The sequence below is a fragment of the Charadrius vociferus genome, unplaced genomic scaffold, assembly GCF_000708025.1.
Source record: "Charadrius vociferus isolate BGI_N301 unplaced genomic scaffold, ASM70802v2 scaffold1503, whole genome shotgun sequence".
In the NCBI taxonomy this organism is placed as follows: domain Eukaryota; kingdom Metazoa; phylum Chordata; class Aves; order Charadriiformes; family Charadriidae; genus Charadrius; species Charadrius vociferus.
In genome coordinates this window covers 121153-135372 of record NW_009647591.1, presented here as the reverse complement: position 1 = coordinate 135372, position 14220 = coordinate 121153, and the positions used below count along the sequence as shown (strand labels likewise).

Sequence of the window (14220 nt, the reverse complement as noted above, 5' to 3'; positions counted from 1 at the left end):
GGAGAGTTGGGGGGGTTCAGCCTGGAGAAGAGAAGGCTCCGAGGAGACCTTAGAGCCCCTTCCAGTGCCTAAAGGAGCTCCAGGAGAGCTGGGGAGGGACTCTGGATCAGGGAGGGGAGCCATAGGATGAGGGGGAATGGCTTCAAACTGGAAGAGGGGAGATTTAGATGAGATATGAGGAAGAAATTCTTTGCTGTGAGGGTGGTGAGGCAGTGGCGCAGGTTGCCCAGAGAAGCTGTGGCTGCCCCATCCCTGGAGGTGTTCAAGGCCAGGTTGGACAGGGCTTGGAGCAACCTGGTCTGGTGGGAGGTGTCCCTGCCCATGGCAGGGGGGTTGGAACTAGATGATCTTCAAGATCGCTTACAACCTAAACCATTCCATGATTCTATGAGGAATAAGAAAAGCCACACAGGTGTATGGCTGGCAGAGGATGGTCAGTGATCCGTCACAGTGTGGACTTCAAGCTGTTTTCCTCTTTCTCTCTGTGAAATGTAGCTGCAGTACCTGGGAACACTTAAAAGCATCCAAGGAAAAATTCATAGTGCTTGCTGTTCTTCTATACGACTCCATAATTTTATTGCTCTAATTTTCTTGCCTGTGTTCAGTTCTGGATATAATTTTGAAGTGCCGGGGCCAGGGAATTTGGCGGTCTTTATTGGAAATTGATAAGGATGTTGCCCACGCAAAAGCCATAAAAGAGAACTACCTGGTTTGCAAAAAACCCAAAGTTAAAATGTGAAGATGGAACAGAGGGGATGTGTGTGTCGTGAAATAGTCCTTAGCAATGAGGTGTTCTGTGTTTGATGTATGGGACCTATATCCCCGGGGCAGGTATCTCTACTTTATAGACAAGGAATCGAAGATGAGGTGAACGATGGTAATTCTGCATTGTAAAATATGTAGTTGTGGTGTTTGCTGTAGCAGTTTGTGAAGCTCTTGTTTCCCTGGGGGAAGAGTTTTGGGCTCTGGGCAGAAGTGGAGAATGTGTGCACTGCCTCTGCCCTGCTGGTCCGGGATGCGTGCTGGAGGGGTGGAGGTGAGAAGTGGGGGCTGTGGGGCAGGGAGTGCTGTAAGCGATGGGGAAGGGTGAGCTGCGGTAAAAGGGTGAATAAATGGGCTTTAGGGGAAGGAGATGCATTAGCTAGCAGAGGGGTTGGGGTGGTGGTGGATGGATGGGGCAAAGAGCAGGCAGGGGCTTGGTGAAGTGGTCTGCAAGGAGAGCCTGGGAAAGGCAGGCAGCCTTCGAGAGGTGCACGAGGGCCCATTCCCTTCCATCGCTTCTGCTGCGCTTGCTTGAGGCTCATCATCTCAGGGCAGAGGAACAGTGGTGGAAAATAAGGCCGGTGTAGCCATGAATGGGAATATTGTCTTTCTCTGGCCCGCTTGCATCACCACGAGTTGCTCCGTTGGCTGCTTGATGGATTCCCGTGTTTGCATGTGGGCTGGATTCTCTCCTCTCCTCTACCTTCTGCCACTGTGCGTGGCAGCACTGCCTGCCCAGGAGGTGACAGGTAGGTGCTGGAGAGTCACAGAGGGGCTCTGGCCATGTCACCAAATCTGTGGACTGAAGCCTGAACATCTGGAGGTGGATTGCAGCTGGTTCCCTCCCTCTCGCGGGGCTTCTTCACTCATGTCCCCTCCAGGAAAGCTGCCAAAATTGACTGTTCGTTAACAAAGGCAGGGACATCCTATAAGACAACACAGGAGTGCTGTGACTGTTGGGACCTAGGTGATCTAATTACTGTACAAATACTCATTTCTGTTTACATGCATTTTTCTTCCAGAAGAATTCTGGATACACCACATTTTCAGTGAAGAACCCTCCCCAAAGTCACGTCGTTGCTCTGCCTTCTGCATGTGGGAAGGGGTTTTCCTTGAATCTTCCTGTCTTTATGTAACACTGATTACGAACGTAAATGTTTAAAAAATGTTGAAAAATAAATTAAAAATTAATGTTTAATTTTGTTTTATGCAGGCAATTGGAAATGCTAAAACAACAAGGAACGACAACAGCAGTCGCTTCGGGAAGTACATTCAGATCGGCTTTGACAAAAGATACCACATCATTGGTGCCAACATGAGAACATATCTGTTGGAAAAATCACGAGTTGTATTCCAGGTGAGGAGCTATACTTCTTTTTTTCTTTTCTTTTCTTTCTTTGGGATACTGTACTGTGGGAATTTAATAGTCTGGATCTTTTCTTTGGATTAAAAAAATGGCTTTAAAAGTAACTTTCCTGGTGGACGCGACTTCCAGACATGTCTTTCAGGCTCAGTCGTTTGCAGTTGTTCTTGATAGTCCCAACCTGGTGACCTTATTCTGGAGGAATATGTACCTGGGAGACTCATTAATTGACCTCTGTTCCCTCCATGCCTGAGGGTCAGGGCAAGGCTTGGCACCTCGTTTTTCCCAGGTGGGACAAGGTCCTTGACTCCTTGGTGGCACCAAGGAGGTCTTGTTGATGGAAAGCAGGGGAGGGGGTCAGGGTCACCCCAGGCTCAGTGAACACCAGCCTGAGGGTGGGAGCACTGCTGTAACCTCTTCTTGCCTCTGCTGACTCAGCATTTCCCCCCCTGTAGGCGGAGGATGAGCGCAACTACCACATCTTCTATCAGCTTTGTGCCTCGGCGAGTCTTCCAGAATTCAAAGACCTTGGACTAAGTGAGTACTTCTACCTCCGTGCTTGCTGGTGACGGCTGCCTGATGGCAACAGGAAAACATTGTGGGATTGGAAAAACACGTTATCGATGAGGTTGTGTGTGCCTGTTCAGTGGGAGGAGGTACAGGGAGATGAGCTTGAAGGGCTGCTTCTCCCTGGTGGCGCACAGGTTTGCTCATGCCGTCTCCAGGGATGTGGCACCTTATCTTTTTAGATTGGCTGTCGATGGTTAACTCCCCGGATGCATCCCAAGCTGTTTTGGTTCCCCCCCCCCAGGATTTGCAGCAAAACCTCTGTAAGACACCTCTGAATAAGAGGTTTTTCACTTGCAGCAGTGGGTGCGGAGAGGTGTTGTAATTAATTTTTTATCTGGAATGTTTGCTGTTGCTTAAAAAGAGAAGTGAGGCTTAAAACATGCTTTAAAGTATTTAAAAGTATTTAAAATGGCAGGTTGGGATCCCAACACAGGCTGCTGCGGTGTCTCGGCAGAGGTTTCCATCGTGGCTACAGAGAAGTGGTAGATTGAGAAGAGAGGCTTTCGGTTTCTGGGTAGTTCTGGGCTTGTGTTAATGACTTTTGGGGTCACCGTAGGCACGTTGGCCACACCTACCGACTGCTGGGGCTGAAATGGAAGAGCTCCTGTTCTTGTCCTGTTGTCACCAGTAAGCCTCGGTGCATTACGCTGCTGTAGTCCATACTCTGCGTAGTGACAGCAAATCACATCTGTGAGTTTGCTAAGGCATAAGATAATTTCTGAGAATGTCTAGGTGTACCTTTAAATCTTAAGGTGGGAGGTGAAGGTTTTGCATGATTCCCTGTGCACCAGCCATAGCGTGAAACCTGGCTCTGTAGGTCAAGGCTTGTGCTGGACCTGGAGCTCCTTTCGGTCTCTAAGGGTCCCAAAAAGGTGTCCCTCCAACAGCGGCTTCCCCGCTACCGTCAAGGAGCCCATATTTCGTCCCGTTACATGCTCACATGACTCCAGAGCACATCTCTTTGAGCACTTTCAAGAGTTTCTACCACGGAGTTATGCGCTTCATTTTTGCAAAGGTGTTCTGAGTAATGCTCTTGTCCGCTGGCATCTTAAAATTCAGAAATGAATTCTTTCCACCCAGCCTGGGAGACAAGTTGACGTGGGAGAACTCCAGCTGTGAAACCACCCTTTTCTTCTTGGGAACGTGTGGATCAGAGTAAATCTCAATCTTTTTCAACACAGCTCTTGAAAAGCCTGGTCTGTATTTGTGGTGACTGATAATACCGAAGGCTCGGAGCTCTCCTGGTGCATCATCCAGGATGTCTTTATGCTGTTGTGACTGTGGCTCTCGATTTCGGTGTCTCAAGGGAGACTGTGTAATGGCAACAGCTGGCAGTGGAGGAGGCGGTGGGTGCCAAGGCCGTTAGCCCGCAAGGCATTTCACTGGAGGGAAAGACTTCTTGGGTCGTTTCTAATCCAGATGTGATGTTGTCAGTGCGTGTCAGCCTCCAGCTGCACTTTTCCGTGGTGGTTGTGTGTTCGCTGTGTCACAGGGATGCTCAGGTATCTGTACAGCCTGCTGCTTGTACTTTGGGGTAAAATGCAACAACGGAAAAAGCAGCTATTCTCTCCAAAATTAAAGCTGTGTGTCTTCAGTGTTTCCTATGCCGCCACCATGCAATAGCTTGAAAATACGTCTCTGAAATGTTTCGCTAGCTGGCTTCAGGGGGACGGGGATGTGGGCACTGTGAGCTGCTTTTTTGGGGGTAAACCAGGCTCTGCCCTGACTTGTTGAATTAACAGTGCTGAGCAGTTTTCTGCGAGTGCAGGTGTACACAATTCGCTGATTTTTCTTCATTTTGAGCAAATTTTTTTTTCATTACCAACTTTGCATCAGATTTACTCACCTGTATCTCAAGATGAGTAGTGAAAACTCAAATTTATTTCCTCATGTGAGCTGTACCTTACCTATCCGTCAACCTTTTCTTCCCCAGGCTTATACAAAACAAGGAGTATCTTGATGTAAAAATCCATCTTTTATTAGACAGAGAGCAGGATGTATAGTTTTCCATATCAAAAGCAGGAGCTGTTGCTTTTCCTTTGCGTCTTGCACATGTGAAGAATTGTTACTCTTCTATATTGCAAAAAGCTGGAAAACAAAGAGTCTCTAAACTTACGTCAGCCCAGCAGAGCAAACCAGTAAGCGTTGACCCTTCAGGTAGAGCAATCCTAAAAGTTTGATTTTAAACTGGAAAGTAAATATGTGACTTCGAAATGTGGGAGTCGGTGTGCAACACAGTGCCCTTTTGAAGTGTGGTGTCCAACAATGATGCCTGGGCAGCGGTGCAAACCAAGAATATGCTTTATTTGTTTGCAGTGAATCCAAGGGTTTCTGTGGCTATTAAAATCGTTGCGCACATATTGAAATATAAATATTGGAGTTGGTTATAACAGAGACGACTTGAGGCAGAAACATATCGCAATGTGGATGGTTTAAATTGGAAGGTGATGTCTTGGTCCCATCGACCACTGTCAGCCCTGGATGCGTCTTGCAGGATGCCATGCAGCAACATGAAGCTGTTAATGCGATGTGCTCCATCATGGGCTGGATGAGTTCCCGTCGTGCTGGGGAGGACCAGGACGGACATCGCCTCTCTGACCCCAATCAGCATTTTCTGCCCCTTGTTCCCGATGCTCCGGCAACAAGCAGAGTTACTGAAACCTCTGGATCCTAGGGCTTTGTATGCCAAAAAGAATTAAATGTTTTTCTCACAGCCTGAAAGTACAGCTAATGCAAAAGCCTGCGGGAGGGCTGGGAAGGCATGGGGACCTTCTGGTGGCAATGTGAATCAAAAAAAAAGTGCAGATTGCAGTGATTTTAAAGGTTACCAGCAGGCTGATGTGGAACGCACAGTAGGCTGTTTTTCTCGTTATTTTCATGATACTTGGGGAAATATGTTTGTGAGTGTTAATGACCTTTCTGAACTTTTCTTTTACCCGGTTTGAAATGAGTTGAAGCTGATGCTGAGAACCGATTTTGGGTGGGATGGGGAGGCTGTCCACCTCCTGGGCTCCTCCAGCCCTCCCTGGGGCCAAGGCTGCTCCCGCACTTCCAGGACTCAGCCTGGCAGCCTTGGGCACATATCTTAATGGTTTTGGCCTCAAATAAGCCCTTGTTTTAAGAAAGGGTGGTTGCACATGAAGCTTTTTAAAGTAGGTATAAATCCCGCAGTCTCTTCTTCTTGTATCTGCATTTAAAGAGCCTCTTGGTCTCCATAGGATTTAGCTTTGTGTCATACTAAAATAACTTAAGCACGGATGCTTAAATGGTGTAATGCTGGCACTGCGAGCGTTTCTCCATTCCCTTTGCTCCCTGGGTTTAAAGTGTTCTGTGGGAAAGGTGTTAAAATGGGTACGTAAAACAGGATTTTAAAAAAGTGAAAGTGGTAACCTCAGTATTTGAAGTCATACGCACCTGTGCGATAGAGCAGTTATTCCAGTCCCAAATATACCACAGCTCTGCCCTGGTTCAACTTGCTTTGCGTGGGGAAAGGGTTTCATCACGGCAAGAAGTAGTTGCGGTGATTTATCAAGGTTATACTTCATTCGTTTCTAAGTAAACCATCGTTTAAAGGAGGCGGGTGCCCTTTGGGGCCGGGCAGGATGGGGGAGAGGGATCATCCCAGTACACAATCCGGAAAGCTGTTTCTTGCTGATGCATTTCTTCTGTTTCTTCTCTCCTAGCATGTGCCGAAGACTTTTTCTACACTTCTCAGGGAGGTAACACGTATATCGATGGCGTGGATGATGATGATGACTTTGAGAAAACCAGGCACGCCTTCACCCTGCTTGGTAAGGGGTTGCTTTGCTTGGAGACTTCCCAGCAGAAGTCTCTTGCAAATGTTTTTTCAGTATTTTGCCTGAATTATATCACTCTCCTGTAACACTAAGAGATATAAATCCATCCTCCTATCGACCTAGTTGGCTTTGCCTTGTTCTTTAGTAGGAGAACTGTTCCTTACAGCTGTCTGCAAAGCAGCAGTAAAGTGGAGGAGGACATTGAATTTACGAGAAACCAAAATAAACCATTCTGGAGTCAAAGCTGTGCTGCAGCTTCGGCTTGTTTTTTTTGTTTTTTTTTTCTTTTAACCCAATTTTACAAGCAGGAAAAGAGCTTGAACTCCGCAGTTCTATCTGTATTTGGGTTGAGGGTGATGTCGCTTTTCGGACCATCACAGTGTTGTACCAAGTAGCAGATTCCTGGGAATAATGAGCTGAGTACATCCCTGCTGTGCGGAGTCCACATCTGCATGGCCAGCTGCAAAATCGACCTCTGCGACAACCACCCAAGCACGCTCCAGTTACGCACTGCCATATCCTGCCTGCAGCAGCGACTGTTTGAAAGGAAAAACAAATTTTGCGGGGGAAAACTTTCCCGGAGTTTATTAATATTTGTCTGCAGCTAAGTTTTTAAATCCTGTTAAGTCTCTGTGCCTCTCCATTTCATTTCATCTGTTGGGAGAGGAGCTCACGATGTTTGCAGTCGGCTGTGAAATCCCTCCGAGCAGCTGTATCGCAGCCGCTCTGCTGGCAGCGAGAGTGGGGACTCAAGTGCTATAACTGCGTTTCCCCAAAATTTGTCCTCTTTGTGTTTTTGATGGGCTCGATTTCGTTTTCTTTGGGCTGTCAGTGGGGGTCTCATCTTTTATCCTCCTCTTGTCCAGCTTGTGCGACTGCTATCTGTTAACTAATCAAAAAAATACGATGCCTCTGGTTGCTCCAAACTTGCCTGTGGGACTGTAATCCCCAAGGGACCCTCGTCCCATCCCCTTCCCACCTGCAGTCTCGCTTTGGTCCTCCTCTCTGCCTCCCCAAAGAGTCCTTGCTGGTCCCTAGGAAGCACTGTGCGAACATCTTCCTCCGCTGCCAATTTTCCCTGCTCTTCACATGCTTCCTCTGGCTCGGCCTTTCCTTGTTTTCCTTCGTTGCTGGTCCCTAGGAAGCACTGTGCGAGCATCTTCCTCCGCTGCCAATTTTCCGTGCTCTTCGCATGCTTCCTCTGGCTTGGCCTTTCCTTGTTTTCCTTCAGTGTTTCCCAGCTCTGTCTGCTTCTGTTCGGGGCCCAGTGAAATTGCTACTACACTTTCTAGTCTTGCCTTTTTATGTGTAACAAGGAGAAGTCAGATTTATCTGCAAATCCCCGCCCTAGCCAGGCTTAACTCCAATTAAGAGTGCCAAGTAACAGCAGAGCGTTGCTCCTTTTAGTAACCTTGAAATGTTTCGCACTGCGCTGATAACAGAAAAGTCCCAAGAGAGAGAAAGGGAAGCTCTTGATAATTCAAAAACCAGCAGGTGATGTCTCAGACCTTGGGTAGATAATGAGGACACCGGCACTGAACACAAAAGGGGCACAGAAAACCCCGTTGGGATGTAAAAATGCAAGATACGGCAAGAAAGCTGCGTACAAGCTGCTGCTGAGCAAAGCCCCTGCTGGGAATGCCTGCAAAAGCCTGCCAGAAAAATAAAGCAATAATATCTTACACCCCCAATGAAGACCTGAAACACATAGCTCCTGTTGAGACACTGGGGATGGTAGGACAGAGCTTCATGTCATCTCCCTGGTGACTTGCTGTAGCACACCAGTCTGAAGGCGTTGTGCATCATGCGCACGGCTTTAATTTTCTCTTCTGTTTGTGGGACACCGGCAATAAGTTGTAATTTCTGTGCTTCAGCTGTCAGTGAGATCTCGCTGTTGGATTATGATCGCAGAGAAGCAACTCCTTGTTCCATAAAAACCGCAGAGCCCCTATAATTCTTGATCTTTGTGGAGTAGCATCCTTGGTTTCATGCATGTTTGCGATAGTATTAAACCCCACTGTGATTAAAATTGCTTTGATGCAATCATTAGGGGTAAAGAAATAATACAAGGAGCTCCTCTGGCCGTCTCAGCTGTCATTTTTGAACGATGACTTTACTGAGAGTTTGTGATGAGTTTCCTGGGAGAGGTCTGATAATTCTGAAAACCAACAGCCTGGGAAGGAAACCAAACACCGTGAGCGTTTTCAAAGAAACTGTAAATTGCAGTTTGTTTTCTCTTGTGAAAAACCAACCATCAATTGTTCCCGTAGGAGTGAAGGAGTCTCATCAGACGACCATTTTTAGGATAATTGCTGCCATTCTGCACCTAGGCAACTTGGAAATCCAAGGGGAACGAGATGGCGATGCCTGTAGCGTATCGGTAGGTCACCAGCAAGACTGGGGCGTGTGGGGAGCTTTGTATGCTCATAAATTGGGCCACGTTGGATGTGTTGAGCTTTGCAGCAGTATCCTTTGGTAGAAAACCCTGTTCCTCCTGGTTTTCTTTGCTTTTTTTTGAAAACACATCGTAGTATACTGGGTGCTTTGTTTTTCCTGGAAGATAGTGCGTTATTTATCCCATTTATTTATCCTTTCTAGCCAGCCCGTAAGCGAGATGATTCAAAGGTCGCTTTCCACCTTCAGTCCCAATCCATCTTTAACTCTTCCTACTTTCTTAAAAGACGTGGTGCACAGAGTATTGGGGGGAACGGTGACTCCCACCAGCAGAAGGTGCGATGCTCTACAGGCAAAGCCAGGAGGCTGCTGCTTGTAATGTGGCCAGCCAGTACCCAAAGGAGCACTGCGCAGTTAATTAGCAAGAATAAATAAGACTAAAGATGCCTTAGTGGTAGTTTTTCTGTGTCCAGGGGTGGGGGAAGTGATTATATGGAATATACTGTCCTGTCAGTTATCATTGCATCCCAGACTGGGTCGTTTTTTCCTAATTAAAGTATTAAAATGGGTTCTGCACACACTTCTGGTGGTACCCTTGAGATAATGTGGTGTGCAATTAGTTGGATGCTGGGGGTAATTTGTTTGATATTTGGCAACGTGGATGCGTAACAGTGGTCTGCTCTGACAATGTTGAGTTCTGTAATGGAGTTCATGTTGTTTAATTACTTTCAGATGTAATTGCATGGTATTAAATCAATCCTGTTATGACTTGAAATCGGTGGTCAAAAAGATATTAGAGCAAAAAAAGCATCCTAGAGGTCTTTTACAATGCGCTTTTCTTTCCACTCCCAAACCCATGCAGCTTCTATAAAAGCACGTATTTAACTGGAAACAATTTACTTCCTTTAGATATGTATTATTACGCTGAGGAAAGGGAAATTGATTTCTCATTGTCCAAAAGGCACTGCCCGCTATCTTAGCATAATAGAGACCCAGAACTGCCTTGCCGTGGTTTGAGGAGGAAAAAATACGATGCACTAGAGAAAATGAAGTTCACGTTTCATTTTATTGATTATGCAAAACGCAAGCCCTGCTGGTAATGCACACTGTGCAACTTTGTTGTTCGAAATGGAGTTAGTTTGTAAAAGGCACGATGTAATGGCATACCCTAAGCTTTAACTTGAGGCTTAATCAAGGTTGCTCTGAAGGAGCGTGTAGTTGCAGCTCAAGGAGGAGTAAAGTGGAGAGTGCTCTCTCCTGTTGGCAGTCACCGTGGAAATCTGCTCGTCATCAAGTTCAAGACCTTAAGGATAGCCAGAGCAGAGGAAAGCCATAGGGTGTACCGCCATTTAGAGCTCTGTGTGAGCCGTTTCATCCGTTTTCATGAAGACTAGCGCAACTGGATGAGTGCTCATCAGTTCTGTTTCCTACTGACCACAGAGATACACAGTATTTCCCACGCTGCTAATTTCTTGCACTGATCTGGGAACTCGCTGTTAAAACTCCAGTTTTGGAACGTCACCAACCTGCTGACTTAGCTTCTTGTTATCCCCAGAGCGAAGACGAACACTTGAACAACTTCTGTGGCTTGCTGGGTGTGGAGCACAGCCAGATGCAGCACTGGCTTTGCCATCGCAAGCTCATCACCACGGCCGAGACCTACGTGAAGAACATGTCCGTGCAGCAAGTGGTGAATGCCAGGAACGCCCTGGCCAAGCACATCTACGCCCAGCTCTTCAACTGGATAGTGCAGCACATCAACAAGGCCCTGCACACCACCGTCAAGCAGCATTCCTTCATCGGCGTGCTCGATATCTACGGGTAGGTGTTGACGCGGAAGCACGGACAGATACACCACGACCAATATGATCAGGGTAAATGCCACTTTATTGCACAGATAGCTCAGCTAATATAGACAATTTTCTCCCGCGCCACGCAACACTCAAGCAATAATTGGTTACATGCATAGTTCAAACAAGCATCTCTACTATATGACTGGCTAGCCCCAGCTGTTCACTCACCTAGTTATCTACTTCTATGTTTTAATTAAAATCCTGCTTATCGGTACATTCAGCAACAGTTCTTTCCTCCCTCTACATAACTCAGACGTTCACAAAACACAATTTGACCTTCGACATTCCTTGAAGCTTACACTGTCATCAACAAGTTCTCAGTGCTTGGGGTGCTCACAGGGTGACCATTGATCTCTAAAAATTCTCCCACAGGTAGGCGCGTTTTCTGCTTTTAAGGCTGTTTAATTAGTCTTTTCTGAATTGTCTCGCCCTTTTGGCCATGCACGCTTCACCTCGGCTCGTGACAGGGGATGGGAATAATAGAAAAGGTTGCAAAAAGCGTAGTCGTGGTACCTGGTTTGCAGTTTCGATCCTCCCTTAGGTTTTGCAGTCCAGACTCCAGTGTGTGGAGATCCTCTTGAGCACTGGTTTTGGGATTTACCTCCCGTGCTGTTCCCGTTCAGGATTTCTGTCCTGAATCCAAATCCCGTTTGGGATTTGCTGTTTAAAGCACCAGGCTTAAAGATGAGCTTGGGGTAAAGGTGCAGATGTGGAGACCAAAGACTGCATTGGCTCCTCCCTGGAGCTGCTGTGGGATTTGAGGAAACTACTTTGCCTCTTTGGCTGTGAAACCACTGCTGTGGGGCCCTTGTGCAGCAAGAGCTTTTGGAGGACTTTGGGAACTTGCGGTGGGGCTCTGCAATAACCAAGGGTAAGGCTCGCAGCCTGCAACTTCAGGGGCAATGAGCTGCTTTAAATTTGGACTGGGTACCACTTGCCGTCCTGTCTGTCATCCTGGCACTCAAGCGCCGGTAGAAAAGGGATGCGAGAGTCTCATGTGAAGAGTTCATTGTAGCTGAAGTGCTGCAAAGAAGCAGAAGATGGAGGAGAAAGGAGAGGGTTATGTCGGTTGTGGGGTGGAAAAGGAAAGGGGTCTTCTGGGTTTGTTGTTTTTCCCTCCCCTATTTCAACACCGTCCCTTTTCTGTCTCTCTGGGGAGCAAGAACAACAGAGAAGTGGAACAGCAGTGACCTGCTGTGCTCCCTTTAATATATTAAGGTAATTAGTTGCTACTGTTTTGGAGGGGAATGTGGGCTGAACAAGTTGTAGCTGCCCCAGGAACTGGTCCCTGACCTGGAGCAGTTGCTGTGCTTCCTCAATCCCAAATCTCGTGTAATGGCAGACTCCTCGTAAGGTCTGTCTGATCAAAGTGAACCTGAAGTTCAGAATGAAATCCTACCGAAGCAGTTCTGGGTCAGCTGCAGAAGACTTTTATGGCTATAATACCTACACAGTTACTGGAATTGGATCTTGTGGATGAAACCTCCCATGGGGTTTCTACAGCTATTGGTGTTTGGGATGTTGATTTTTAACATCCGCTAGACAGCCATGGCAGCAGAAAAGATGCCAAAAGTCAGTGCTGGAGCATCAGTGTAGCGCACTGCCTGCTCATCTCCATCAGCGACTGCTGCCACATGGCAGGGTTTACAGCAGCACTTGTACCAGTGCTGAGAGTACAGCCCTCTTTGGTTTGGGATTTCAGTGGGATGGTTTGAGATGGGGAGGTTGCTGTCGGAGGTTTGCAAGTGTCTGATCTCTCCTAGGTACATAGCACAGCACCTGAAAGTTCTTAAATCGTAGAATCATAGAATGGTTTAGGTTGGAAAGGACCTTAAAGATCATCGAGTTCCAACCTCCCTGCCATAGTCAGGGACACCTCCCACTAGACCAGATGGGATTGGCACAATCTGGTTTGAAGACTGTACGAGATGGAAAAGCTGTTTCCCATCGGTGTCCCTGCAAATAGAGATTTGTATAGGCTGGAATATGAGAAAGCTTTGAGATGGAGCTTTGTGGGTGATAGTGGGTCAATGCAGAAAGCTGGACGGCTGAGTTACAAAATCAGACGTGTTTTTTCAGAAATCTGAATAAAAGGAGACTTGAGGATAACGCTCATGAAAGATTAAGCTGGGCTTGAAAACCTGTTAGTGTGGAAGAAATACCTCCCTTAGCTGCAGGTCTCCTGTGCGTCACGTCCAGCGCGTGGGCCAGCTAATGCTTTTACAGCGCTGGTGTCACCGTGGAGTACAGCAGGGTTTGTTTTTTTTTCCATGGGGACCTGCAAGTCCTATCAAAAAAAGCAGGTTTGCAGGGGAGGGAGGGTGCACACAGCCTCCACTGCACGTCCCTGACATTCCGAGAGCACCTTTGTCCCTATGCTCCTAGAGGAGGACTGTCCCCATGGGTGGGATTTCTAGGGATGAGGTCCAAACTCAGGATGCAGAGGCTGTGGGGTTTGGCTCCTAATTCTCCACTGTTCGATCCTGCATCCTTAATTCTCTGTTAGTATTGGGGTGAGAGGATGCAGCATTAGAAACCTTTATGTATTTATTGAAAGGGCGTTATTTGCTGTAGTAGCAATACCTCAATCCATCTGAAGAGTGGATTCATGTGGCGTTCCTGGACTTGGTGGGGACTGCTTGTTTTTCCTCTGTTTGCCACGTGAAGGGAAGTGTGAACACCCAGGCAGCCAGCTGTATGCTGGACTTATTTATGAACTTTAAATATTTTAGTATAAACCCCGGTGCTGCAGCGGCTTTAGGTGATGCCAAGTCATGCAGCAAAACAGGGAACAGGAGAAAAGCCAAAACGCAGCGTTTGCTCCCCAATGTCTGCTCGCGAGAGCTCTCCCCAAGCTGGGAGGTGCCTTCCTGGGAACCACAGCGATGGGATGGAGCAGTGAATGTGTTTCTTTTTTACACTGGGATATAGGCATTGAAAATAATAGAAACAAAGCAGCCATTGGTTTGCTTTTCCTGTTAGGATGTTGTCTTAGTGCAGTCACTTTTTACAGGCAGGACCTCCTGGCGAGGACACGTGTAGAGCCGGTGACCAAACTTGTCCGTAAATTAGCAAATTGTGCTGGCAGAGTCTCTTAATTAGTGACTTTGTGAAATCTCCCTCGGAGTTGATGTCGTACAGCTGCTTTGCCCCCAGCTGGCACTCACTGGGAGGGTTCATAAATCACATCTGGTGTCTCTGAAATGGAAAAAGAGTTTCCACTCCGATATCTTTTCCTCTTGTACCCCTGCTCTTGTCGTGTTTTTCCACCTAGCTCGCCATGCCTCTCCATCTCACTTTTAATTAAATCTTTTCTTGCCCCGTTGCTCTGATCATGAAGCTGCGGGAGTTGGTATTTCCAAGGAGGAGACCCTTTAGTTGCAAGAGCTGGAGGCGCTGATCTGCTTGGTGTGATGGCTGTGCAACCAAGACCAAGCACATCAGGAGCTCTTCAAGGATGTGTTCATCATTGAGGCTCTGC

General features: G+C 47.2%; 1 protein-coding gene across 1 annotated transcript in view; it reads left to right on the top strand.

Annotated features, from left to right (window-relative positions):
• MYO5B (myosin VB) overlaps positions 1-14220 on the top strand; it is a gene marked incomplete at its 5' end in the record, with an annotated part of 120823 nt that overhangs the window by 23491 nt on the left and 83112 nt on the right. Inside the window, 5 exons of the mRNA XM_009880985.1 lie at positions 1976-2119; positions 2581-2662; positions 6379-6486; positions 8763-8872; positions 10442-10707. Coding sequence (XP_009879287.1) covers positions 1976-2119; positions 2581-2662; positions 6379-6486; positions 8763-8872; positions 10442-10707 — 710 coding nt within the window. The remainder of the gene's footprint in view (positions 1-1975; positions 2120-2580; positions 2663-6378; positions 6487-8762; positions 8873-10441; positions 10708-14220) is intronic.